The sequence below is a fragment of the Lacerta agilis genome, chromosome 5 (genome assembly GCF_009819535.1).
Source record: "Lacerta agilis isolate rLacAgi1 chromosome 5, rLacAgi1.pri, whole genome shotgun sequence".
Taxonomy (NCBI): Eukaryota; Metazoa; Chordata; class Lepidosauria; order Squamata; family Lacertidae; genus Lacerta; species Lacerta agilis.
Genome location: NC_046316.1, coordinates 29,023,525 through 29,049,325, shown reverse-complemented (window position 1 = coordinate 29,049,325; position 25,801 = coordinate 29,023,525). Strand labels below are relative to the sequence as shown.

The following is a 25,801-nucleotide window of genomic DNA, read 5'->3' as shown; positions in this document are numbered from 1 at the left end:
GACTTTGCTTGCAATTATATGTGTGTGTGTAATATAAAAATATACTGTATCATTTTTCATCATCAGCAATAAGAGGAAGGTCTAGGACTACTGATGAAAAATTAGCAGAAATTCTGAAGCCATGGAAAAAACTATCCCTCCTGACCCTCCCTTCCCATGAAAAGCTGGGGGAAACGGAAATATATGCCACATCTTTATTGAATTTATTTATTGAATATATTGAATTTATTTATTAAATAGTTTTTCTGCTTTAACAATATAAAATGCATCATTTGTAATTTAGCACATAACACTGTACTATTTGGCATATTCCTGAAGTTTACAGAGCACAGTATACAGGTTCAGTCAGAACCCACTCTGCTTAAGTTCCACACAGGTTTGCATCTATAAACATATAAATATATAAGGTTGCAATCCTACACCCACTCACTAGGCAGAAACCACTGAACTCGCTGGTAATTACTCCAGAGTAAGGATGTATAGGGCTGCACTGTTAGTTTTGTACGAGCTAATGTGAATGTCTATACAATACACAGAAATTATTGCTCAAATGCTGCAGATTCTCTTCCATAAAAATCTTCATGCTGCACATTTTGAGTGAATAGAAACTTGTTTTAAAAAATAGTTCGCTCCTTCCGAAAGAGAAAACGTTTCAGAGCAAGTTTTTTTCCAGGATTCCCCAAAGTCTTTGGAAAAACTGGAAGGGGAGGTGTCACTGGGAAGCGGGGGGGACGGACCCCTGAATTTTCCCAATGGTTTTCTGGACCTTCACTTCTCTACCAAGTACTTCACTTTAATCTTTCAAAATCTAATTTTACTATTAGGCCATGACCTCACACTGTGTTCTCCTCTGCTTCCCTAAGGTAACCTGCATCTCCCACTGATACAAACAACTGGCTCCCAGTAACAAGGGTGCACAATGGTTTTGAAGAAGAGCCTAGGAGAAATGAAAATGTAATAGGCCAGATGGAGATGCCAGAATTTAGTACTCACTGTTTATTAATATCAGTGGCTGCTTGGTCTAAATCTATTTAAGGTAGCTATAGTGAACTGGTACTTCATGCACTTAGGATAATCAAGTCCGAGAGGGCAACAAAATCAACACCCATCTGATATTTCATATTGCATTGTAACCACATTCTTTCAATATAACTGTTTACAAGTTTGTACATTTATCAAACGGTTAATGTTAATCTTGTTAAGGTTAATGAAAACACTTTTGCTGAGTTTCTACCTAACAATTAGATATTGTAAATTTTGTCAAGACAACGCAAACTAAAATATATAGAACCTTGCAAGCAGTAAATTTCAGCACACAATCTTCAGGTTTAGCTTGCCTTTGTTAATTTTCAGTGAATCTACAAAACAAGCCAGACATCAGTTCAGCAGAGATGGAGGCAGCACAACATTTGAACCACAGCAATACCTGCAAGCTCTAATCTTCTCTATCAAGAAACAAAAAAGTATAAATACAAGGGTTTTATTAACTACAATGCGTGTTTATATTAATATGCTTCAATCTAACCAAGAAGCATGTCAAACTAATTTGACATGTGAGGGGAGAGACTTCATTAATGGTCTTATTGTTCCCTGAAATTGAACCAAGACCTCTTCTGTCATCAGGTTCTTCTTTGGTCTCATCAGTATTTTGCAACAGCTTCTCTTTTCAGAAGTATGATTAACCTTTCACTCCTTATTATTACACAGGACTCTCCTGTTATTTGTGGGCACAGCCATGCAATCACTTTTTTTGGTGACATTCAACTTTTAAGAGTTTCACAGATAAGTTCCAGGAAACAGCAAAACTGAAACTTCAGAAGTGCTTGACTTTGTGAAGAGCACTTGGCTTGAACACTGCCCTTGACTCCTAGGCCAAATCAAGACCCAGGATTTCAGCAGATGATGGTAGGCGAAGTTACCACTTAATCATTTTTGCTACCTTTTTAAATATTCAAAGTCACAGTTGACACATGGCTGATAGCCTAGTTTTATTAATATACCTGATTTTTGCCCTAGCGATGTGCTGCATTTTGGAACCTAAAATTCACCACTACTTTTGTTCTAAAGCAGAGAGGAATTACAGTTCACACAAACTGGGAAGTGTTCGTGGTTCTACTGACTAGCATCTCTCTCTCTCTATCTCCCCATGTTCTATTACACACCATTCTTGAGGTTCCCCTGACCTTCAGGAGCAGCTTCTCAGGAGGTGCTGGGGACTGCAGTGGGGAGGTAGGAAGAGATGGAAAAACCCTGTTCCATGAGCAGAATACTGCTTGCTGTTCTTTGAATTGAAGTTCATGTGTGTTGCGTTAGCACTTCCCAAAGAATCCCTAGCAGACTAACAAGCTGCCTTACACAGTGGAACCTCGGTTTTCGAACATAATCTGTTCCGGAAGACCGTTCAACTTCCGAAACGTTCAAAAAGTGAAAGCAGAAGCCTCAATACAATAGGGAAACTCAAAACGAAAGCCGCGTGGTGTGTTCGGCTTCTGCAAATCGTTCGAAAACTGAAGCAGTTACTTTCATGTTTTTGGCATTCGGAAGCCGAAATGTTCGACTTCCAAGACACTAAAAAACCGAGGTTCCATGGTAGTAACAACAATGTGTGCAGCTGGAAGTCAAGTGACCATGAAACCAATAAATCTGTCATACATTCCGTGATCTATTTGGGGGGGGTCCTGTCCCCCCAGCATCCTTTACCCTAGAGCAGGCATAGCCAAACTTAGTCCTCCAGCTGTTTTGGGACTACAACTCCCATCATCCCTAGCTAACAGGACCAGTGGTCAGGGATGATAGGAATTGTAGTTCCAAAACAGCTGGAGGGCCAGGTTTGGCCATATGTGCCCTAGAGGAATCTCTTATACGAGAGGTCATTAATTTGTCGCCTGGAGCGTGGGTTCTCTCTACCAGACTGTCTGTCATTTCTTTAAGTTGAAGCCCTTCTTATAGAAACTGAGATTTTAAAAAAAATAAGAATGAGAAGTATGAATTAGAGGAGGCAGTAAGAATGGATGTGTGCAGCGGGGGTGGAGAGAAGTGCCCGGAGACTTCGGGGGGGGGGGCAAAGAGCTAGTAGTTCTGCCTTAGAGATGCTGGAGAAGCTGTTGGAATGTTTACACAGTTATCTCCACATCCTGACTGTCAGGGAAAGCATGATCTGCTCACAATTCTGAATGTATAGGTTTGCGGAAAGATGAATCATCAAGTAGTCTTTTTCAGTATGGATGAAATTATCTCTTTTTTTTAATTGCTAGATGGAGGGTCTTCCTGAAAATAACTTCTGGAAATATATCCCAACTGCTTGAAGCCGTTACCTCTCTTTGGTGGACGGACATGGTAAGTCAAGTCATTAATTACTAGTTTGAAATCATCCAGGAGTAGGAGATCTATGCCTGTTGAAGAGGCAACACGTGTCCCATCTGAAAGGTGGAAAGAGGAAAAATATTTTTTAAAGAACTATCCAGAAATTAATACCAATGTACTGCATTCCAGTGCAAAACAGTGTACAATACTTTGTAAATATATATATATATATATATTAAATTCACAACACATTTCCAGGAGTGAAACCCGCAGCTTCAAATTTGTAACATGAAAGCTTCCCAAAATATGAGGTGTCCTTGGTATATGTGAATTGCAGTGGCAGGCCTATGTGTTAGAACGTTGCCAAAATGGTTTGAAGTGGGGTAGGATTTACGCTGGAGTAGCAGCAATTTGGGGTGCTGAACCCTACTCTCTGCCTAAGTCTTTGGCACAACCAGCATTCTAACACACAGATTAACGCCATCCTTACACAGAGCTAGCCCATTTGTTTGTTATCTGGTTGGTAAACCATAGTTTGTGGCAAAATTGTATCGTTTCCTGCATTTCATCTCTCCTTTTTCCAATAATCAAAGAAGGTAGAACCAACCTAGAACCTAGAACCAACCTCTACAGGCCTAGTAGGCAGCACAGAATTAAATGCTTACATTCTAACTACCTCATCTAGAAAGCAGTTTATATCACAAGACCTGCTATTCCAAAGACATAAAAGTGACCCATAGTTAAATGTAGCCACAAGAAACCAAGTATCCTTTTTATTAAATGAGCTTATACATTATGAATCTTAGGTATGCCTAAGAAAACATCAAAGGGATGACATTTTCTAGGGTGAGGATTTTCTTTACGCCCACCCTCAACATAACAGTTTTACAGGACATGTGAAATACTGCTAATATGATATAACATCCGTATCAGTTTTACAAGCTGTTTTGATGAAAATGCATTAACAAACTAAAGGAACTATAAGCATAGAAAACAAGTGCAGAATCTAACATTGTATTGTAGGTGTTCATCCAATTGCTTCAGTAATGCTGAGTGGTACCTGGTGAGTAAATGGCAACTCGGTCGATTCCCCGGTCTTCTGCTTGTAGTTGCCGTAAGAATACCCCAACAGAATCCGATATAGGCTTAAGTGTAAACTGGCACCGCTCACGCCGAGATGGAAGATTCACAGATATTACAGGTAACCCGTTTTGGTAAACCACTGTAACGTCTGGAGGCAGGGAAGCAGACATTAGAAACAGATTACTTCAAGTATATCATATAATTTTAAAATAAACACTATTACTAAATTCATAAAGCAGAGGTTCCAGCAGTTGGTTCTAGGACTCATTTGGGGGAACTTTAAAGTTTGTGTGCAACAGCAATGCCATTCTCAAAAACAAACAAACAAAAAATATCACACAGACTTTGCATGCAAAGTCTGATCTACAGAAAACAACACCAGTAACAAGTATCTGTCTTGTTATTCCATGGCCCAGGTAAGATGCTTCAATATTTAGGCAAATAATTTCAACTTCTCTTTTTAAAAAATACCAACACAAAAGACACCCAACAACAATAATAAACATTCATCTATAACCACTGGCTGATTAAACCACCTACAGTCTTTTAAATGTGTTTGTAGCAGAGGGGTTATTGGTTGTTGTTGCTATTATGGTAAGTATTTTATGTCTTCATTTTGTATTTTTATGCTGTAAACTGCCCTGTGATCTTCAGACGAAGGGTGGTGCATAACATTCAGTGCCAGGAACTTTCTGCCATTAAGTGAGAAAATGACTTTTCTTGCATTTAAAAAAAAAATCTCTTTACTGAAAATATCATGTTAGTAATGAAATTATAGAAATCTCACAATTCATTTTTAATGGCCGATTTTTTTCTTGAACCCAGTTTTAACGTGGTACTATTGGAAATAGCTTAACGTATCCCCAAGATTTTGAAAGACTTTTCTCTTTGGTTAGCATTTTAAACTCCTTCCCTCCCTCTCCCTCTCCCTCTCTCTGAAGTTTAAAAATGCGAGTTCACTACTAAGTAGAAAATCATTTCCAAATTTTTTTTAGCATACTTAAAATAAATACAGAACAGTTCTGACTGCTGATCTGGTTCAACTATAATTTGGTGGGGTAACAGCCATGTTTCAAGTGCCCAAGTGGAGAGTGGGCAGGATACTTCAGGTTTCCCATCAGTATGACAGGTACACATTCTGTGACACTAGATAAAAACAAGGGGAAATACAGGATATAAGCTCAATACATACAGCATCTAGCTGACTATCTTTTAACAGCTCAAATAGTTCAGTAACATTTTAACAATGGGGCAATGCCAGAGGTTTGACTACATGATTCAGAGGCTATAGTTTCTGCTGGAGGTAAGTGAAGGGAGAGGGTGAGGGTGTTTTCTTTTTTAAAGAATTGTTCTGGTTAGCTGAAAATCTCACCAGCTTTTTGCCGCGCACGACATTTCCATATAACTCTGTAGACTGTACATTGACCTCAGAACTCCTTTGCAACATTCCCAGGACCAGATGACCCTCAGCCATAGAGTTGCGAGAGGCTATTTTGAGCAACTACAGCCACAACTCCTCTTACTCAAATACAACTAAGGAAACTGGGGCAACAGCTGCCACAAATATCTTTAGTCCGGAATTTACACATTTTTGGAGAGGACATGAACCCACAGCCGAGAAAACCAAAGCCTGTCGCTTTAAGACCACATATACATGCTGGCCATATTGGTTTCAAATTCAAACTAAGACGCAGGAAACGCTAAAGCTCTTTAAAGTATCAGTTGTGAAAGGTACATATGCAAAGCAAAGAAAAATGAATTTAAAAAAGGAAAAGGCAAGCAATACGTTTCAAGTTGGTTTTTGAAGCAGAAGTCCAAACACAGCTACACGTCATTCTGAATCTCTGCGAGAAGAATTCTGACTGACCTTCAAGGCATGGAGTTGACCTTGAAAAGGCTGGTAAGGTGACATGAAGTCACCAAGAACAAAACAAACAATGGGAAAAGATCCTCCTCTAATTTAAGAATGGGCAAAAAGAGGAAAAGGTAAGTGACACAGAAAATCGTGTACCAGTCCCTTCTTGTAACAAAGCAGTGCGAGAATGTTAGTAGGTAAAGGTCTTAACCAGCAAACCATTTAATCAAATTTTGAAGTGCTTCTGCCTACAAGTGAGCCTCATTTGCCACAACTTCTTTGGGGAGAAAAAATACTGAGGCACACCCTTAATTTTTAAAAATACCAATACAGACACACAACCTTTGAGCATTGGGGTAGGAATCTTGTTTTGAACAAATTTATTTATTGTACTCACCATCAGAGGGCACTACAGTACTGCAATAGACCACTCTCATGGTGTGCCATGGAGGAAGCCTTTGGTGTGCCTAGAAAAGGAAAACAGGAAGGAAAGATTTATTAAGAAAAACAGCAAGTGCTAGGTTATTTCAGATGACCCATGCCAGGACACCAATCTAGCAACATCCTACTACCCACTGTAGGGAAGACAATGAACTGGTAGAACCTTTCAGGAGAAACACTTCTCGTTGCCATCTGTCATTCAGTATGGATACAGTTCACGAGCCAATTCCCATACCTTACAATTTTTTGCTCATCTAAATGTAAAGCCGGGGGGTGGGGGAGAGAATGGAATTGTTTGCAAGTCACAAAATCCTTAAAAAGTACTATAAGCAGGGCTTTTTTTCCAGCTGCAACTCACTGGAACTTAGTTCCGGCACCTCATTTTCTAGAAAAATAGCCCTGATAGGAATTAATTTCCATTTTAAGCCAAGGGCGTGAGTGTGCTAACAGGCTGCAAAAAAGATTAAAAATGCAAAACATTATCTAAGAAAGAAGCACAGCAATAAGAGTGAATCGCCAGCACCCAGAATCAAAGTAATACATCTTTTAGGAATCCCAGCAGAAACAACTAAAAAATGTTTGGTACATTTTATACAAGCAAACTGGCAGAAGCACAGACAGAGGGAAATGTTTGCAGGCTGAAAGAGTAACTACGTTAGGGAATGCTTAAGCAGGACTCCTTAGAAATATTGGTTAATCCACACCAATTGCACATTTCTGCCTTGAACTGCTCATTCAAACAACCCCATACAACAACAGAATTCACATACAATTCCATGTAAAACCTGCTGCATCTGTTTCACTCTTAACTTATTTAATTAGGAAATCTGAATTTCATTCTGATGGAGCCATAATGGCACAATTACTGAATACTCCCACAAATGGCGGTTAATAAATTAATTTTAAAATCTTTTTATGCTCATGGCCATATACTTACTGCAAAATGCATGGGCAATATTGCTAAACCCTGACCTTCAGCAATTGCAATCTAAATCTTCATATAAAATTTTAAAAGCTTAACTATTCTATGAAGCTTACAGCTGCACTTTTATCTTAAAACTTCTCCATGCAGCAGCGAGGCTCCTTTTGAAAAGTGCTTACTTGCAAATAAGGATATTTAGGACTACGGCTTTTAAATTTCTAAATTAAATTATTAATAGAAGCCATTAGTTTTCAGGAGCTTCGCAGTGGGTTAAACCCATAGCACCTCTAATGTCTTGTTCAGTGTGAAAAAGAAAAGGTGACTTGGAATATGGTAGCTGATGTTTACACCCTGGAACTGTACTGTCACTACATTGTCAAATATCTGTGATATGTTCTTCTCTCTGAAGTAAGGACATACAATAGATGGGGCTACTTCCACAACTGGGGGTAAGGGAATGAAGTTTTCCTAATCTCAGAAATAGCATTGCAATCTTGAATAGACCACTTGGATGAGCAGCTTGCTACAGAGGTGACTGCAGCAACATCTGCACTGACTCAGCCTGGAGCTCCTTAAGAGAAAAGGATGGCCCATTACTTGAGTTGCCAGCTAACATCCTCTTGTTGCTCTGCATTAAGGTAGGAATCAATTTATTCAGAGGACACCAACTAGCTATTTGGAAAGAATGATTTCCCTCTTCCATTTCTTAAGTACAATGCTGTATTATAGAGGAGATTGCTGCAATACGCTGTAATTACCATGCTACCACACATCAAATGGCTTCACCGAACTACCCAAACTGACATGTTTCCTGTACGTTAACTTTTCTTCTGCCATGCTGTGTTGCCTCGTACATTTTGGAATGGATGCTAGCGAGGGTGGTTCTGTATTGCACTGGGTCAGGGGACACAGAAGACATCGTTTCAGGGTGCCGAGGCTTTGGTGCTGGGCGGGAAACAGGAGAGGGGCACTTCCGGATTCTGCAAGTGACTGAGCGGTCATGTTTTTAGCTAGCTCTGCACTGTAAATGGTTACGCACAATAAAGTAATCTTTAGTGTAAGAGGACTCTGTCGTTACTCATGAGCAACACCGTGGTGTACCCTGACACATACATACTTTGAAATGTCTAGTTTGTCCATACTACAGAACTGCGATCCAGCTTGATTTATATTATATTCACTGCTACAGCTTCTGTCGTAGGATTGCAATAGTGAATATGATGCTCGTGCAAGGTGGATCTAGAAATAACAGACACTCCTATTCCTTCTGGACTGGAGTTTCAGATTTAAAATAGCACGGGTCTGAAATAATCTCCTATGTGAAGGCAAAAAGTTGATCCCTCTAGGTTGCTACCTCCCTTTCATTTGATTAACATGCATTCTCAACCATCCAAATTCTAATCGACAATGTTATTGTTAATTATTTCCGGTAATCTTCCTTGCTACACTTATTTGCTCTGTTGGAATATCTGAAACTGCCTGAATGGGCTCTTCTCTCTCCATGCAGTTTTGCAGCTGTTATCCCAACTAGCCTAGAGCCTCTGCTTAGGTACATATGTTTGCCTGATGGAAACAGGGAGGCAGAATCATTAATTCTCTCTCCACCTGGGTTCATATACCCGTAAACTAGATTGAGGCTGTGGCACCTGCTTTCCTATAAAATGTTCTTAAGAAGAGAAAAGATTGAAGCTATGCATGTGGTCAGCATATATAGCTGTTGATATCTAACTGTTGGCCACTTACTGCAACGTGGTACAACAGGTCCTGTTTTGAAAACAGCAGCAATACAGTAAGATGTAATCTTGAGATGCAATGCACATCTGTTATCAGATCAATTAATGCCACACCTTCACAGAAACGATCCAATCTCCATTTTTCTTTTCTTACTTAACAGCAATAAGGCCACTTCCTGGAAGAAACACCATGTTTCTTCACTACAGTGTTACTCAAGGAGCAAGAGAGGATGCTTAGTTATGTCAAATATTAACCAAAGAGACAAGAGGAAGTTCTTCTGATGGTGGCTCAGTATATAGGGCACCATACTATCAAGATGGGAATTCAGCTGGGAACAATATCTAACCCGGGCATGATATGAGGCCACCATCTTACTGAAGTTGGGAAGCACATACATGCCACTTTGGGTTCCATACAAACACAAATAAAGTCTGTTATTTACTGTATCGCAGTCACCATTACGCTATAGATCCACTGTCGTGTAACATCACATTTGAATTCATATCACTGATGAAGCCCAGGATGGTGAAACAAGGATAAAATATTCTGGAAATCCTTGTTATCTTATGGAATTACGATACCCTACGTATGGATTGTTTTTGGACTACATGAACAAACGCATGTGGAATGACCTTTAGTACATGTTTGAACTTACAATTGGACTACATGAACAAACACATGTGGGATGGACTTTAGTAACTGATCCACTGGGTCTTCTGGTCCTTCAGTTGAATTTTATGTCTCATCTTTGTTGATATGTTAATATGATACAGTAAATAACAGACTTTATTTGTGTTGTAACGCAGCCGGTTATGTTTATAGTGTTTGTGTAGTATCTTGTACGTAGCCGAAGGTTTATTGTTGAGTTGCCAACTTTGGGTTCCATGGCAGAAGAAAGGTGAAATATAAATATAAGACAATTAATAAATAAAGCCACTCAGAGGTCTTTGGAAGAGGAGTGGGATACAAGTCTGATAAACAGCAAGGGATTTTTAAAAATCTATTTTGTATCCCAAAGGGTTTGAGCATCCTGCACAGATACTTAAAATTTTAAACACTAAACAATGGGGTATCTTCCCCATCCACAGATAGGGTGCTGCTGAACATGAGAATGCCAGTATTTCCATGCAGGATGTCACCATAAAAGTCTATTTAATCTAGCATTACACAGAGGTGCAGGTTAGTTTAATCAGTCTTCCACAGTGGTCAGTCAGGTGTCTCTAGAGAGTCCACAAGCAGATCAAGATAGATAAAGCCATCTCATTTATTCCCACTATCTTTTTTAATAGCAAATTTGCACCCTGCCTTTCCACACAAAAATGTCCAATGTGTCTAAAATAAAATACGCAGTATCAAAAGCAATCAAATGCAGAGCGAATGACAACAATAACAAAAACTAGGTGCAGACAGAAAAGGCATATAATGCTGACTAACTAAATAAAATGTGAAAACATCTGCCAGGACAGATGAGTTTTCAAAAGGTAGTGGACAGTCATTAGCAGATGACAGAGAGCTCTCTTGTGGAAGAGTTTCACAGCCTGGGAGCAAACATAGAGAAGGCTATCTCCTGCACCTCATTACTAGAGATGCCTCAGAAACTGATGGGGTACACAAAAGAGCATTATTAACAGAAGTGCAGGTCCCTATGGGAGGAGACAGCCCTTTGGGTATCCTGGCCCAAAACAATTTGCAGCTTTAAAAGTTAACAACCAGCACCTTGAGTTGAGTCTGGAAATGGATTCACACCAGTTGCTACTGGAACAGTTACTACAGAACTGTAATAGCAGCAAGTTGAGCTAGCTAGCTAGCTTCCTAGCACTTTAGCAGCAGCCCCATGTAGAGATAGATCTTTATAGTAGTTGGAAGTGAAGGTAAACAACTACAATCACGTCATTCAACACCTTGGTCAAACCTATTTTGTCTAAAAGCAGGCACGGGAAGTATACCAATCTTGTGTTGGCCAAAGCCATTCACTTATGCCAGGGGTCAGCAAGGTTTATCTTGCCTGGGCTGGATCAGTCCCGCGGAGATCCCTCTGTGGGGTGGATTGCGTGCGTGCACACGCCCCCCCCCGCAGTGTTTTCTGGCGTCTGCGCATGCGCACATGATTTCTGGCGCCACGGAAGCGAGTCCCCACACTGTGCTATGCCGGTTTAAGAGCAGTGCATGAGCGGGCGACTGGGTTTGGGGGTGGCTCGTGGGCCAGTCAAACGACCTCCACGGGCCACTTCCGGCCCATGGGCCTTAGGTTGCTGACCCCTGCCTTACACAGACAGAAGCATCTAGCACTCATGCTGTCACTTACAACAGAGGTTTCACTCGGCTATCGTGAATGAACACCAAAGAAGCTCGATTGTGCCCCAAATGTTATAGTAGCAAGGTTTCAAGCAATTTTATAACGGCACACGAATGCAAAGCAACAAAGAAGTGGAAGGACTGGAACAGCAGTGTGGGTATAGCAGACTCCCCAAATCAATCCTTTGCCTTTGGCACATGAGAGGAACATGGGATTAGGGCTCTATGTGTGGCACACAGCAAGGAAAGTTTGGCCCAAGTTTTCTGATTTCTCTCCTTAGCTGTTTTATTTTAAAGACCAAGTGTAATGATAAAAAAGTGTTGTACTAGGGGCTGTACTAGAAGACTTCCCGGTAAAGTTCCAGCCATGAAACACCTAGAATACGGGCTTAACAGACATCTATGCTGAATGAGAGAAAGCTTAGGATTCAAGCCTAGTAGCATATTTGTGAGCCACGGCTAATGCAAATTTGATTAAATAAGTTAATAGTGCAGCAACTATAAACACTGAGATAAATGAATCCATAACCCTTGAGTGCTGCTTCTGGTCTCCCCAGGCCACTATGCCATACAAAGCGGACTCCAATTTATAAAAGCATCAGTGCTCTCTCATCTAAAGAGTGCTGAACAATTTTAGTTTCTGATCTTAAGGGTAACAGAACGTAACACCTGCTACCCAACAAGAATTCAGCAGAATAATGAAGCTTTGGACCAAATAAAACTCAGTGCACATTCCAGACTTCATTGATTATGTTTCACAACCATTCATTTGATGACATTTAGTTAATAGCCAGAATGTTCTGGCATCAGTTCAGGAAGCAATACTAAATAATTACACCCAGATTTCAATTGAAGGCATGTGTTTACCTTTAAGAGCATCTGGTAACGGATCCATAGGGATAAGGAGGGCTTCATCAGTTCGAGAACATGCACAAGCTGTAAGAGTTTTGAGGTTTTATTCCCTCACTATCTGATTATGGATACATGGCAGATAAGGTTCATGCACAGAGGCCCATTAACAGCTCAAAGGTCCCACCTAGGATCTCTGGGTTTCAGCCTAATGGTAAAAACAGCTTATCTCCTGCCTCACCTTTCATTGTCACAGTGGTAATGCCAATAGGCATTTATAAGTCAGAGCGCACAAGACGCTTCCATCATTCAACCTCCACCCCACAGACTGGAGTAACGCTTGTAATCTAGATAGAACACATCGGTCAGCATTTTAAACAAGATACCAACTACCAGTGTAGATGGTATTGATTTAATTACCACCGCCTTTTCTTTTTTTATCAACGACTCCATTCTGACATAATATTTTGTCCATTGCTTGTTCCCCTTAACCATAGTGAAGTGTTAACATTTGAATAGCCGCTGCATAGTTAAGGATGGGGTGTAAATCTGGATATGAAACCTCTGTTTGGAATGGGTTTGCAACCCACCGTTTGCATTATTCATAGCAAAATCTTGCTTCAAGACAGAATGAACCATCATTTCCCTACCTTCCTAACCTCTCTGCTTACATGATGAAAAGCAGTTTTCACGGGCATTTCCATAGTACACAATCCCTTAGTAGGGTTTAACTCTTAGCACAGCATATAGTTTTTCTGCACATTCAGGCACTTAATAAGGGCTTAGGCTACCAAACATGGCTACATATGATGTCTGTACTGGTCCAATATATGTTAGAGATTTCAAAGTGCCTACATGCAGAAAGTCAGCTTATCACCTCTGTAGCAATTACCAGTTGGCTGAAAGTCAAGATCTGCTCTCTCTCCAGACCCTTAGCAACGACCTGTGATTGGTCAATGAGTTCCTAAAGAATGAGCTCTGTGTGAGAGCTGTGTTGTGGTTGTTAGTGGTGTGGTTACTGAAGGTTGAGAGAGAGAGACAGAGAGGAGAGGTTTTATGTTTTGTTTCTTTTATTTGTAAAGTCTGTACATAGTAACTTATGGATACTAGTTGCTTCAATAAATACTGTATATAGTTATCCAAGTGAGTTGCTGAATTACTGCGTTGTGCTGTCCAGTCAATGCTCTACAGCCAGAAGCTTCCAGAAAACCTGCAGTTCACTCTGCTGTGTCCAGGACTACGTTATTTCCTGACACTAACTACATTAGCTTCAAACCAGTTTAGTTAGCCTACCTATTATTTACGTATTCTAAATAATTTCTGGTCAGCTAAGTTCTACCTTTCTAAATTCAATGATAATAGATTCATGGAATTTCTCAATGTGTTTGTGAACACATGAAGACACACACAAAAGAGGAACAACAATCATTGCCCCACAGAATTAAGAAATCCAAATAACCGATTAAATTTCTGCACTTCAAGCTAACAGAATATTCCATACGGACACAACCTTACACACCTCTAATTTCCTGTCTTACGGTAAAGTCTAGCACTGGGACACTTAATTAATTGAATACTGAAGCTCTGGAGCTAGATGTTCAGCTCCTATTTTATGTGTAGGAAAATTAAAAGCTTTTTACATCATTATGCTGCAGGTCCCTCGAAAACGAATCCAGTCACGTCTGAACCGGAGTCAAGGCAATTAGCTGCTTATGGCTGAAAAGACAAATCTTGCTTCCAGCTCTGCACTGTGAAATAAAAATCCATTTTTGGCTCTGACATACAAGTACCTCCAAACCTGTTGGCCACAATCCCAGTAACATTACAGGAGTGCTGCAAGCTTTCCTAAAGCGATCTCAGTGCCTTTGGCTGTCAAGTTAGTGATGGACTAAACCTGCATGTCATCTCAGCCTCTGCTTTCCTCCACCCCTGCTCCTTCCCACTCTCTTTAAGCAATCATATACTCTACAGCAAATTACAGAATTACAGAATAACCAAATTAGAAGGTTTACAGAAATGTGAAGATAACTACCCATTTACTAGTAAACTATATTCACTTGAATGGGAGCAAAGTCTGAAGAGAAGGGAGCCACAGTTCCCCTTCAACATCTTCTGTTTGGTAGTTCTCATATACCTGTACAATATTGCAGGATATAAATAACCAGCAGGAGAGAATAAGCAGGTATCAGAAACTTAAGTAGTTCTTGCCCCCTTGAGCTCTGTTGAGAAAACAATGCATTTGTTCCGATGGCTGCAATAGCTTTTCTGAGAAAGCATGAATGCAGAAAGTTCTTTCCTACTAAGGGAGAAAAGATTGAAAATATATGCAAGCAAAGCCATTCTAAGAGAACGAGGGAGGTGTTGATAGTGAGTTCCGGCAGCAATTTTTCTAGAAAAATAACACTAGAAATAGAGATAGAGAGGTGCCATAACTGAGTTCCAGTGAGTCCCAGCAGAAAAAAGTGTGCTCTCTTTCTCTCTCTCCATATATATATCTCAGCCTTTCTCAACCGCTTCCAGTCTCAGGAAAATATACTTATTCGAGTCCATTTCAATGATCTGCTGAGCAGATTCTACATTGTGAGGGCATAAACCTATTGAGGTGCATTTTTTCCTCTTTGTTTTAATTAAGGTAATTTATAATGCAAAACTTTCTGTAATATATACCATGCACATTTTTATGCTTTAAATTTAAATGAGTTTCAGGTATATGTTATTTTGTTGACCTTTGTCTTACTATGGAAAATAGACTAATTCAATAAATTCCATTATATAGGTGTCTGGGTGTTGAGACATGCGTATATATGTGTGTGTACATATATTTTAAGTTAGCATGGGCAACTTAAAAATAATAATAATAATTTTTTATTTCTACCTCGCCCTTCCCAATCCAAAGACTGGGCTCAGGGCGGCTAACAACAAATATAAGACAATGATTAAAACAACTTAAAAAACAGCTAAAAAAAACAGCATAAATACAAACATCAGTTGGATCCCCAGGGCTAACTGACCAGGTTAGTCATGCTAGGCCAGTAGGGAGACCAGGGAAGAATTTTAATGTAGGGACCCAGAAGGGTTTCTTCAGAAAAAAGGGAAGAGGGAAAGGAATAGGGGATCAGGCTAGATTAAAGGCCAGGCAGAATAACTCTGTCTTACAGACCCTGCGGAAGGAGCTCAGGTCCCGCAGGGCCCTAGTCTCGTGGGACAGAGTATTCCACCAGGTCGCAGCCAACACTGAAAAAGCCCTGGCCCTTGTGGAGGATAATCTGGCTTCTTTTGGGCCTGGGACCCTTAAACTACTGTTATTTGTGGACCTTAAGGTCCTCTGTGGGGCATACCAGGAGAGGCGGTCCCGTAAGTGGCCTTCCAGATGTTGCTGGACTCCCAGCCAATATGATGAGGGACAATTGGAACTGTCGCCCAGCAACATCTCTGGGCCACAGGTTTCCTATTAGTTGTCAAGTACTCTCCTTTCCACACAACAGCAGCAATAAGAATTTGGGTGACAACTTTTTCCCAAGCTTACCCAAGCTGTGCACTGGAGCCTAGCATCTTCCTTGTTTGCAATCTGTCTGAATAATGACTCTGCCTTGCGCCTTTTCCTGGCCATCATAACTCTGCCTACTGCAGCTAGGGCATATATTTTTAGATAGCAAAACATTCTTGACATACCAGTGTCTTTACAGTACAGCAAACAAACAATCCTTTTGGTTAAAGTTATAGCCATGGTTCACTACTTAGGTCGAGCTCATGGACTGGTGGGAGACCCAGAGGTCAGAAACTGTATCTGGGATTCCTTATCTATTGTAATCCTTGGTTCATTCTGATTGGTTTGCAGGGCAGTTAGATGACATTGCATCAAAACAAGAGTTATCATACACTTTCCAGTACATCTTCCTCATCTCAAAATGGTACATCTTTGGGGGTTTGGGGGTTGTTGTGCAAGACCAAAATAAGGACAGTCTGGAAGCACCCACAGATTAGTTTGCATGTAAAAGAATAGAAGGAAACAATCTCTGGAATTTGGACACAATCTCTGCTGATGCTCACTCTAAGGGAGGCAGGCATCAAAGAGCTCTTTGCCTGCCTGCCTGCCTCCCTCCCTCTCTTTCTCTCTCTCTCTCTCTCTCTCTCTCTCTCTCTCTCTCTCTCACACACACACACACACACACACACACACACACATCTCACTGTGGCAACATGATGCTTGTGCAAAAAGAAAGCCCTCATATAGTCTGGTTTAACCATCATTCCTGTGATTAAGCGGAACATGTTGCAATCTATCCTGGCACTGATGCAAACCATCCCCCCCCCCAAAGCAAATCTAGTAACTAAGTTCAGCATTACAGTATATAAAAAATTGCTACTGGAAAGAATTTTCTACTTTGTTTCGAGTATATAAAAAAGGAAGTGTTAAGTACCATTGTTGTGCCTCATTGTGAATCAAAGCAGCTGGGGTACATTAGGGTGGGGGAGAACAAACCTCTTAGAATCACAGGCTATGCTGGTGACCAGAGAGGGTGCCTCTCCCAAACCTTAATTTACAACAGCGTGCTTCAAATACACGGGGGGGGGGGGGCGGCAATTTGAAGAATCTTGTAAGGAGAAGAACCATGAAAGCAGAGCTCCAGCTATTTGGTCTTCCCAAAGCTACCTTCTGTTTTCAACAGCAAAGGGCTTGGTGTCGCTTATTCCTTGACTCAAACCTGGAAGCTGTCACAAACATTTCCCTGCCTGTGCATTTGCCTTGCATTAGTAAGAGAAGTCAAAAATAGGTTAGAATAATCTACAGGAGAAGCAGGGAAGAGAGAGAGAATGCAATCTTCCTGAAAAGGGGGAGCCATTATTTCTATTATAGTTATGCTTATTATTCACACAGCCAGTTCCATTTTCCCAAATAGCCATTTCTTTTGTATTTTGTCTTGATACTGAACCATGTAGTAGCCTAGCAATTGTTTCAGGGCTCTGATTCTGTGGCCCTGGGACTCCAGCCCTTTTTGTGTGCCTGTCCTGCTGCTGCTCACAATAAACAAGGCACAGCATCCCTTCTGAGGCAGGGAGGGAGAATGGAGAATATCTTCTCCCTCCAAGGCAGCGGTAGAACAAATGTTTTACATGAAGAAGATGCTGGATTCATCTCCAGCTTAAAAATACCTCAGGTGCACGGCTTGCAAAGACTCGTAGGGCCTTGGAGCATCTCTGCCAATCAGGACAGACATATTGGGCAGCGTGACCAATGGTATTGCTCTCATATATCTGAAGCAATGGCTACCACCGGAGAAACATCCTAACGGTAAGAGCTGTGCAACGGTGGGGCAGATGACATTGGAAAGTGGTGGGCTCGCCTTTGCAGCAACTGGGGCACCTGTCAGGGATATCGTCATTGCATCCTGTATTCTAGGTTATGTGTTGATTTAGGGGGTTGAGCCAGATGACCTTCAAGATCACTTTCAGCTCTAAAATGATGTGATTTGATATTCCCAGACATAAATTCTCAGTGCTCCCTAGAGAGGTGCTTGATGGAGAGACAACCATTTAAGGGGGTGGGCATTTTCACCTTCTACCCCATCACCTTGCAGCCTCTAAAAACCTGTTGCCTAGGAGACAGGGCTACACGGAGCATTTGGTGGCAAAACTAACATCTAGGCACTGAGTATATATAGGGATCTGAAGGAAGACTGGCCATCTTTACTTCTCCAGATAGGTAATAGGTGAGACCCGGGATGAAAATTGTATCCTACAACCACTGTCTGCTTTGGGGGTGTTGTTGTTGTTTTAAAGTGCAACAATACAAAAGTTCAATAAGATAATACTTGTGTGGCATGGTTTAACATCTAAGTAGGAACACAATCCTTCCTTAGATAGATAATGTAGCTTTCAGTTTTTCCGTGATAGAAAGCTGCTACTAGACTGGCCTGTGGAGAGATTGTAACTAATTAGAATGCCAAATTGATAGCTTTGAAAAACAAAATACTGTTATTACAAGATAGTCTGAGACAAAGTTGAAGCTGTTAATCTTGATATGGGAGGGTGGAACTCACCCTCCCCAAAGTAATTGAATTTTTGTATTACAGTCTACAGAATTTAACAACAGCTTACGAAGCCTTAACAGTGTGTTACCACAGCATTTGCCCAAGTCCACATACAGACCATTTCAGCACCCAGAATCTTCAGACTGATCTAATTCCTAGTTCACAGAGTAGAACTATTGAGATAAGACAGAAAATGCTCCAGTAAGAGTTTCTCCCTTGAGTGACTTTTGTGCTCTTAAATCCCTGTGAAGCGTAATAGCAGTTCGATCTAGAGTGTATGGGGCACATATGTGACTGTTTTATTGCATCCCCAAACCTATCTGCTTGCAGGTGGTATTATTTACCTGCATTTCTATAACTGACCTATAATAAAGAGTCCTCTACAAGGCTCACAAAGCACCTGAACCTCTGCTAAAAGGAAGAACAAGAGTTCAGCTGAAACCCTATATCTGGACTTAATTCAAAACAAAACAAAAACTTATGCATAGATACACATTATCGGACAGCATTAAAGAGCCAGTGCAAAATTGAGCATCCCTGTCTTCAGTGTTCTCCTTAATTCAGCACTTGACATGATCTAGGGTATGAAATAAGACTGTTTTCTAGGCTGCCCTGTAAATGATTCACTAAGTTACTACACTTGATACATACAAATAATTATAACAAATAATCATGTTTACCCAAACATGTTAAACATCTATTATTATTATTATTATTATTATTATTATTACTATTACTATTATTATTAATATGAAAATGAACTAGTGCAGGGAAGCCATGAGTTAACTTGGAACATTCCAGTTACTAACTGTAGTATGCTTAATGAGCATGGTCCTAGAAAATCCAGTGTATATTAAATTGAAAGGATTTACCTATATTTGAAAATTCAGAACTATGTGACAGGTGCTCTGCTCTGTTCCCCTGCAATATTTATTGAATCCAATAAGGAGTAAAATATATGAATATATTCGCTCCTGGGGAAACTGATGGGTTTAGACACAGCATGACCTTCACTTGTTTCAATTGCCAAATTACCAGCTTTAGGAAACATTTTCGCCAAACAATGACAATAAAAGATCTACATTGGGTGAAGGGCTACAACACAACTATTTGCTTTAACATGCTGGTTGTGATTCATTTTCTATTTCCTGGCGGGCATGAAACAGTAGTCGTCACACTCCTAGAATTGCACGGGAGCAAGCTTTATCAAGGAGATGTGGAATTTTCACAGTTGCAGTGTCCCGCAACCATATACCCTTCTGTAGGTTTGATGTGGCATGCACAAAAGCTTGGTGGAGGAGCCAGGTTTTGAACTGGTGAACAGAGGCGTAGCGTGAGGGGTGCTGGGGGGGCCAGTGGCACCGGGCGCAAAATCTGGGGGGGGCGCGCTCGCACCGACGAAGACGACCCCCTCGGCACCCGCCTCCCATGACAGAGGCGCCCTTCTCTTCCCCTCCCGCACCTGTTTTATTTATTTCTATACAGCAACCTAGGAATTTTAAGCACTGTACAAAGTTAAAAACACACCATACCTGCTACTTCTCTGCTTAAAATTGTGTCCTCTGCTGTTCTGCAGCTCTTTTGAAAAAGTAAACATACCAACTCCATGTGCATTACTTAGTAATGTGAAAACTGACCAAAAAAGACGTCTGGAAAAAGTAGTGTATGTGACACAGGAGTTTAGCCTGTAAGGTATCATAGAAATTCTTATTGATACAGAGGCATACTCTGATATATACACTTCTTTATGTTATAATTTAGTTACAATAATAACAGGGAGAGTGATTTGTTGGTCCCATGGCCAATATACAAATGACCTTTACCAATCTGATTTTAGTTCTCTTGCCAGCAGTGGAATTCAGAAGCTGAAAAGGCTAATGCAATTCTAGGCTTCATGAACAGAAGAGTTAAAATATCAGACAGTAATGGTACTACTTTATTCTCTTTGGTCAGACCTCATCGGCAGTAACCTCCCCCATTCTGGGTACTGCAGTTTAAGGAATGTGCCCATGGGAAAGTGACAAAGGCCAAGTCCTGTGAGGAAAGGTTGAAGGAATTACCGTATTTTTCGGTTCATAAGGCGCTCCGGACCACAAGACGCACTTGTTTTTTAAAGGGGAAAAACCAGGAAAAAAATATTTTCCTGGTTTTCCTCCTCTAAAAAACACGGAGGGGAGTGCTGGAGGAGGACTTGCAATAAGGTCAAAGGTTTTTGGGAAGCAGTTTATAATGAGCTTAAGAAGATGTTTAAATATACTTTCCCAAAAAAACCTGAAGCCTTTCTGTTGGGGTTGATGGGAGATGAAATAGCTAAGAAGGACAAAAGACTGTTCATGTATGCGACAACTGCTGCAAGAATACTATTGGCCCAAAAGTGGAAATTACAGGAGTTGCCTACAATTGATGAGTGGCAGGCGAAGATGGTGGAATATGCCGAATTGGCAAAACTGACCGGCAGGGTCAGAAACCAGGATGACTCGAGGTTTCAAAGAGACTGGAGTAAATTTGTGGAGTATCTAAGATCGAACAGAGGAAGCTTAAAAACACTTGTAGGACTGGAATAAACCTTTGACAAAGACTAATAAGGATGTAATATGAACTGCGCGACAAAATTGGACTAGAAAACCTGTTGACGTGGAGGAGGGGAGTCAGTGCTCGGCAGAGCTATAGTATTGCATTGTCTATCAGATATGATTATTTGTTGTAATTTGTTATTTTTTTTTTTGGAAAAACAATAAAAATTTATTATAAAAAAAAAGACAGAGGCGCCCTTCTCTTCCCCTCCCGCACCTGACGCCGCCGCTGCTGAGGGAGCTGCTGCTGCTGAGGCGTTTGCCGGCCGACAGCAGCCGTGGGGAGCCTCCGCGGCGCCTTCTCCGCAGCAGCAGGAGGTGGCAAACGGGGGCGCAGGTCGCCGCCGTCGCTGCTGCCATATCCAAAGGCCGAAGACGTCACCGGCCTCTCGCTCCGGTCCGGGTCGCCAGCCGGCTTTGGGGAGGCTCCGCCTCTGGCTCCTCCCCGCGCCCGCCCAAAGGCAGGTCTCGCCGCCGCCGAGAGAAGCACAGGGGCGCTGGGGGGCAGGCCGAGTGGGGTGGCTCAGAGGGGGGAAGGAAAGAGGGACTGGCTTCCTCCGTATCAGGGAGGGGAGCTGATCTGTCTCTCTCTGTCTCTCTCTCTCTCTCTCTCTCTCTCTCTTTCTCTCTCTCTCTCTCTCTCTCTCCACCAGCCCCCTCTCCCTTTTCTCCCTCCCTCCATCTCTGCCTCTCTCTCTCTCTCTCTCTCTCTCTCTCTTTCTTTCTTTCTTTCCATCTCTGCCTATCTTGCTCTCGCTCTCTTTCTGTCTCTACCGCTTTCTCTCTCTCTCTCTCTCTCGCTTTCTATCTGTACCTCTCTTTCTTTCTTTCATCTCCACCTCTACCTTTCTTTCTGTCTGTCTTTCTTTCTGTCTTTCTCTCCCTCTCCCTCTTTATTTCTTTCCATCTATATCTACCTCTATCTCTATGTATCTATCGTTTAGCTATATTTCCCTACAGTATCTCTGTCTCCTCCCTCTCTGTTTCTCTCTCTCTCTTTCTTGACTTACTGTAGTTTATTAAATTGTCACATAGCTCCATCCAGATCACATAACATTTTTTTGTTTTTTCCTTTGACTTCCCATATCACTTCCCAAAATCTCTTTACTGCTTTATTGTTTATAGCAATACACCCGATATTAACCTAACAATAGGGAAAAAATATTGGGGTTTCACCCCCCCTTGCTTATTATGCTAATCAATTTTGTATTGCCAAAAAATCAAAATATTTACATCGGTAATCCAAAAAGGGTTCTTCTACAAATGCTTCATTCTAGGGGTCTGGAGGTTCATTCTCTCTCTCTCTCTCTCTCTCTCTCTTTCTACCCTTCTCTATCTATCTTCTATCAATCTACCGGTATATTTTTATCTCATTCATTCTCTCTCCCCCACTCTTTCTATTGTGATCTACCTCCCTTTCTCTCTCTGTCGCTCTCTATCATCCCTTTCTCTCTCGTTTTTTTCTCCACCTCTACTGTCCATTTATCTAATTATCTATCTTAGATAGCTCAGCCAGTAGAACATGGGACTCTTAATCTCAGGGTTGTGGCTTGGATCACCACATTGAGCAAAACGATTCCAGCATTGCTGGGGGTGGACTAGATGACCATTGTCCCTTCCAACTCTACAATTCTGACTCGAGCGCTAAAATCCACGGGTTAGGGGGCGCAAATTACTTGCCTTGCCCCGGGTGCTGACAACCCACGCTACGCCACTGCTGGTGAATTACCCAAGTGGCACAAAGGGGATGGGGGCAAGGCCACACACAAAAACGAAGGAAGCAAGAGACTCTGACAGTGAAAGAGGAAGGGGAAAAGAACACCAAGAATACTGTGGGAACTGTGTTTCTTCCCTAAACAAATTCCAGCAGGAGGCAGACACAGTTTTTTGTTGTTGTTGTTTTTTGCCTCCCCTCATTTGCAGTTTTGCATAAGCCTTCAGAATCTATTTGGTCTGCAGACACAAGGGCTGGTGCAATTTCTTTGCTAATGCTGCTTGTGGTCCAACAGCACAATATGTTTGCTTTATTAAAAAAAAAAACACATGCAGAATATGAATGTCAGACTCAGCAGAATAAATGTTCTCAAAAGACCATTAATTTGAGAAGAAAAGTAACATCAGATGAAATATTCAAACTGTGCTAATATAAAGTAAGTAGCATAATTTCCAGTTACTGATGGCACAGCTTCTTACAAAGTACTTTGGAGAGAGAAATATTCCTTGGTATAAGATAGGTGTTTGGTAAGTGGTAATTTTCATCAGTAAAGGCTGCAAATTATATATTGAACTCCAAATGTAATAATTTGATCAAAATATTCAACAACTACGAGGACAAAATGATAGGGAGCGCTTTTTACCCTAACTGCTACTACTCACTAAATACCTCTTAGCCTTATAAAATAAGGTTTATACCTCTTTGGAGCATGCTGTTACTCGAGAGCAACACTTTACGCAACTTCCCCTCCTTATTTAATGGCTCACCCAAAGGCCAAACTACATGTGACCTTAACTGTATAGTTCTACCCTTCAGTTTTCCCACCACAACATGCAGGGGATCATTCCTGATCAGGTCATGTGTGTTTGTGTGTGTGTGTGTGTGTGTGTGTGTGTGTGTAGCTAGCACACACCTGTGGTCTCAGTATGAATCCAGCTCTCTCTCACACCTGCATTTTGCACTGAAACAAAGATCTCATTAATTTCAGCAGGATCTTTTTCAAGGAAATTGCACACATGGGGATTTCAATCTGAATCAGGACAGCAGAGGGAGCAAAGTACTTAAAAAACCCTGTCAGAATCTGGGAATCTAGCTTCCCAGACTAACAATTTGTGGAGAAACCCATGCATTACATTGTTCAGGTTGTGTGTAGTTTGGCCCTGAGTCACTATACTTTCTTTAACTTGGGCAAGACTTTAAAAGAGTCTCAATATCAAGGGACTTTATTGATGTGCCATGGTGATCCGTTCATTGCAAAACAAGCAAACAATTTCAGTAATCTCATATTTTTGGCACACTGCGTATTATATATTTTATGATGCTAGACTTTCAACAGGCTGCCACAGAGCTGAAGCTATTTCAATGTGTGCAAGGAGCACTCCTCAAGTTGAAGTCACTATTAGGGACATCAAAGAACTCTGATAAAAAACAGCAACAGGAGAGTAAACTGCCAATGTTTGCTTAATCGCCTCACGTCTTTAACATAAATTGTTCTGGCAAATACAACTGGTATTCACTGCTGTTGTTCGGTTCACAAACTATCTTTAATTGATTACACCCCCACCATTTGCATTGCATAGAAATGAATGGGGTGGAATAATCTAATGACAATGTAATTGTGTGATTTAGCCGCAGCAAGCAGGGAGATGCAGTGGAACAGAAGCAGTGCTGCATGTGACAAATACAGGATGGAACAGAAAATTATGCCTTCTTACACTACACATACCAAGGTGAAGTCATTTATTCATCATTTGACAGATGTGAAAACCAGTTATGTTTATCCTAGAAACTAACACTTGGCTTTGTTTTGTTTTTAAAAAACAACAACAGCTTGTGGTGTTATTCTGAGCAGTTTTCATTGGCTCTTCGCTTATGAAAAGATGACAGCTTTTTCAAGCTTGATTAGGATTTATTCTGCCCTGCACAACACTATAATTTAGAACTTAGTACCATGGAATCTAAAACAAATTGAGGATTTGGTGTAGCTTCTTTTCAAAACAATCTAATGTTCTGTTAACATCAAACCATAACTACAGTACATACTTAGCTAAATTGCTGCATAGTTGTAGCTGAGAGTAGCAGAGACAAGCTACAGTAGTTCATAAAGCCTGTAGGCAGGGCTTGTTTTATTTATTTCTATACAGCAACCTAGGAATTTTAAGCACTGTACAAAGTTAAAAACACACCATACCTGCTACTTCTCTGCTTAAAATTGTGTCCTCTGCTGTTCTGCAGCTCTTTTGAAAAAGTAAACATACCAACTCCATGTGCATTACTTAGTAATGTGAAAACTGACCAAAAAAGACGTCTGGAAAAAGTAGTGTATGTGACACAGGAGTTTAGCCTGTAAGGTATCATAGAAATTCTTATTGATACAGAGGCATACTCTGATATATACACTTCTTTATGTTATAATTTAGTTACAATAATAACAGGGAGAGTGATTTGTTGGTCCCATGGCCAATATACAAATGACCTTTACCAATCTGATTTTAGTTCTCTTGCCAGCAGTGGAATTCAGAAGCTGAAAAGGCTAATGCAATTCTAGGCTTCATGAACAGAAGAGTTAAAATATCAGACAGTAATGGTACTACTTTATTCTCTTTGGTCAGACCTCATCGGCAGTAACCTCCCCCATTCTGGGTACTGCAGTTTAAGGAATGTGCCCATGGGAAAGTGACAAAGGCCAAGTCCTGTGAGGAAAGGTTGAAGGAATTACCGTATTTTTCGGTCCATAAGGCGCTCCGGACCACAAGACGCACTTGTTTTTTAAAGGGGAAAAACCAGGAAAAAAAATATTTTCCTGGTTTTCCTCCTCTAAAAAACACGGAGGGGAGTGCTGGAGGGGAAGCCCCTTCTCCCTTCACAGCGGCTCATCCCCGCTTCCTTAAAGGGACATGGGGACGAGGGGAGAAGGTTTCTCCCCTCCTCCCCATGTCCCTTTAAAGCAACAGGGGATAAGCCTGCTTTTGGCGTCGGGGCCAGGGTGGTGGAGAAAGC

At 41.1% G+C, this 25,801-nt stretch overlaps 1 protein-coding gene across 2 annotated transcripts in view; it reads right to left on the bottom strand.

Annotated features, from left to right (window-relative positions):
• The window catches only part of MCU (mitochondrial calcium uniporter), an 80,444-nt gene that overhangs the window by 4,995 nt on the left and 49,648 nt on the right, over window positions 1–25,801 (bottom strand). For both annotated transcript variants that reach the window (XM_033149123.1, XM_033149124.1), the window contains exons 2-4: window positions 6,639–6,708; window positions 4,364–4,534; window positions 3,315–3,419 (exon numbers count right to left, since the gene is read on the bottom strand). In XM_033149123.1, coding sequence (XP_033005014.1) covers window positions 3,315–3,419; window positions 4,364–4,534; window positions 6,639–6,708 — 346 coding nt within the window. The remainder of the gene's footprint in view (window positions 1–3,314; window positions 3,420–4,363; window positions 4,535–6,638; window positions 6,709–25,801) is intronic.